The sequence below is a fragment of the Haliotis cracherodii genome, unplaced genomic scaffold, assembly GCF_022045235.1.
Source record: "Haliotis cracherodii isolate W230 unplaced genomic scaffold, xgHalCrac1.p SCAF_6, whole genome shotgun sequence".
Classification (NCBI taxonomy): Eukaryota; Metazoa; Mollusca; class Gastropoda; order Lepetellida; family Haliotidae; genus Haliotis; species Haliotis cracherodii.
Window position 1 is genome coordinate 59,891,563 of NW_027266319.1, and position 3,056 is coordinate 59,894,618.

The following is a 3,056-nucleotide window of genomic DNA, read 5'->3' on the forward strand; positions in this document are numbered from 1 at the left end:
TTAGACTTGCATAGGTCTCTAAGGCCATAATTATTAGTTGAAATCATAAGTTCTAGATTATGTAAAGAATACGAACAAGCTGTCTCTATAAGAGACTAGATTCCTTAGATGTACTGTCCACATATCTAGACTTGCCTATTAGAAGGATAACATTACAACACATCCATGGACTTTTCTTTCAGTACAGCCTTGGAGCAAGGCTATTTGACCATATATGCAATCAATATTTCAATATCAATGCAGACATTATCTTTGTGTTCAGTTCAAACAGTTGAATTTATACCCAGGTGAGTCACGACGCTATTGGTATTTACGCTGAGGAAAAAACATATCCCGCATTCCACTACTGAGATATATTTTAAGGGTCAGACATGCTTGAGATGATTTGACGTGTCGTAAACGCCGACACTCTTCGACAATATACAACTCGGACTTTTCGTCCCTGTATCCAGCTATTTGCAGACATTTGATAGCACTAACGCTTTCGGTTTCAAATTCAATTAAGGACTATCAAATCTACAGATAACATAACTCTGCATTGAAGACCACAGGTTTATCAGCCAAGCGAGTGAATACTATGTGATAAAAGAATCAAATGGTATTTGTTTACATAACGAATCCGTATGTACACTCAAGGTTAGGAATTTAAATTCATTCACGAACAGACCGTATTTGAGAGATTCCTTGTTAAAGATAGCCGTACCATCCCTTGATTAAACTCGCATACCATTCCCAAGTCTGCCTTCCTTCCTGCAAGTCTGCAACAAGAAAACAGATCAGACGGCCAAACTCTAACCTTAAGGTACCCTTAAACGCATAGACGTTAAACAAATTATCCCTTACAGTATTTTGATAAAAAGAACAATCTACAGTAACGACACAGTAATCAAGTGATGCCTCCGTGTGACAGAGCTCATTTCTCCTGTACGAAAAAAACGTCTCCTCAAATTGACGGATCATGCACAGTGCACTCCACACGATCACTGCGCTCGTCCAACTGTTTCCCTTCTGAGCGCAAACGTTTGACGTTTCCTCGGCCTGCGTCGCCTCTAAACGCCGCCAATTCCCATTTCAATATTGCTCCGACACCCTTCATTTCCCAAAGAAGTCCATGGCCGCTGTCGTGTTGCGTTTGGGCGAGCCGGACCATGTCTAATTCCGTGATAACCTTCTTGAGGTCACTTGCGTTATCGGTTTTTCTCGTGATATCCGTGGTCGCGTGCAGAACGTGAACCATGCTGTTTAACATCAACCTGTTTACAGCGCTGAGGCGGTGGACGAGAGCCCTGCGATTATCATGGAGGCAGTCTAGACTTCATTTACCGACAAATACCACAAGGCCAGGAGGGACAAGCAGCAACACTTACACGAAATATTTATATAAAAGATGTATTGCCCGAACAGTCTTGCACATCTATCCCAGTTCACATCGATACTATGCTTTCAAAATTATTACGCGCATCGTGTATGTCATACATGACTTAAAGGTTCTACCATAGCATTCCACTGGCTGACATATTTGCTTACCGTGATTTAGAACAGTTCATTTATTCGCTTCTGGACTGTGAATATAATGTTTATCATTCACTGAACATTGTCACGAATTCACAAAGCTGTCTAGGTCGTCCCGTTGTCCATAAAATATTAATATTAAGTTATTAATTAGAATATGAGTTAAATGACGGAGTAGTGGAGTTCAACAAATGGCCTCCGAAAAAGTGCAATCTCAGCATTTTAAATCCAGATCTGCACAGTGATTATGGATTACTAGTCTGTCTCATACTCCCTGTACCATATTCCCCCCTTCCACCCAGACCTGTAATGCTACAATATTATTGAAGCAAGTCTAGATCACTCTCATGTTTTCCTATCTCACCGGGGCTACTTTTCAATTTTAGTTGTTAGTTTCTATCAAAATTGCGTATTTTCGGAGACTAAGCTTTAGTTTAGAGGATTATCCACAATGGAATTAATTCTAGGTCCAAAACAGCATTTTAGAAGATACAATTAGGCAAGCCTAGCTAGCTATAAAACATGATGACATCCAATGTATATATATAACTTATAAACTGAGAATTTGTGTACCTGTTTGTCTGTTGTTTAACGCCGCACTCAGCAATATTCCAGCTATATGATGGCGGTCTGGAAATAGTCGAGTTTTGACCAGACAATCCAGTAGTTGACATTATAAACACCCAGTCCGTCTGGTTAAACACCCTGTCTATCTGTTTAAACACCCTGTCCATCTGGTTAAACACCCTGTCCATCTGTTTAAACACCCCGTCTATCTGTTTAAACACCCTTTCTATCTGTTTAAACACCCTGTCCATCTGGTTAAACACCCCGTCCATCTGGTTAAACACCACGTCTATCTGTTTAAACACCCTGTCCATCTGTTTAAACACCCTGTCCATCTGTTTAAACACCCTGTCCATCTGGTTAAACACCCTGTCCATTTGTTTAAACACCCTGTCCATCTGGTTAAACACCCTGTCCATCAGGTCAAACACCCCGTCCATCTGTTTAAACACCCTGTCCATCTGGTTAAACACCCCGTCCATTTGTTTAAACACCCTGTCCATCTGGTTAAACACCCTGTCCATCTGTTTAAACACCCTGTCTATCTGGTTAAACACACTTATCTTCCCGGCTCTGAAAGTATCACATATTCTTGCTGATATAGGTTGTAATTATTGATTAGCATACTGAGTAAGTGAGTATTGTATCAAAAACATGTTACATTGCTTTCACCGAATGAAGGAGCTTTTTCACAACCCATTTTTTTCTCCGAATGAAGTTTTTTCGAAACCTACTTTTTCTCCGAATGAAGTTTTTCCAAACCTGTTTTTTCTCCAAATGAACTTTTTTCAAAACCTATTTTTTCTCCGAATCAAGTTTTTTTCAAACCTAAATTTTCTCAAAAAGAAGGAATTGTGGTTTTTTTCAAAACCCATTTTATCAGGGCATCTCAGATATCCGGCGAACATACCAGGCTATCTGTTTCAAGTACTTTCTGTGAAAAGGTATTTGATCAGTCTGTAATTAAAATGTATGTA

General features: G+C 39.7%; 1 protein-coding gene across 1 annotated transcript; it reads right to left on the bottom strand.

Moving 5' to 3' along the window:
• Window positions 1–713: 713 nt before the first annotated feature.
• LOC139446552 (putative golgin subfamily A member 6-like protein 19) lies at window positions 714–2,603 on the bottom strand. The gene is made up of 2 exons (XM_071227852.1): window positions 2,196–2,603; window positions 714–758 (listed from the first exon to the last, which is right to left on the bottom strand). Exons 1-2 carry the CDS (start codon window positions 2,601–2,603, stop codon window positions 714–716), a joined length of 453 nt encoding a protein of 150 aa, XP_071083953.1.
• Window positions 2,604–3,056: the final 453 nt, after the last annotated feature.

Excerpts from the sequence above, each read along its gene's own strand:
- LOC139446552 (XM_071227852.1), bottom strand. The coding sequence starts at position 2,603 with ATGGACAGGGTGTTTAACCAGATGGACAGGGTGTTTAAACAAATGGAC. Across the intron at positions 759-2,195 it reads TGTTTAACCAGACGGACTGG|ACTTGCAGGAAGGAAGGCAG; the intron begins GTGTTTATAATG and ends TTCTTGTTGCAG.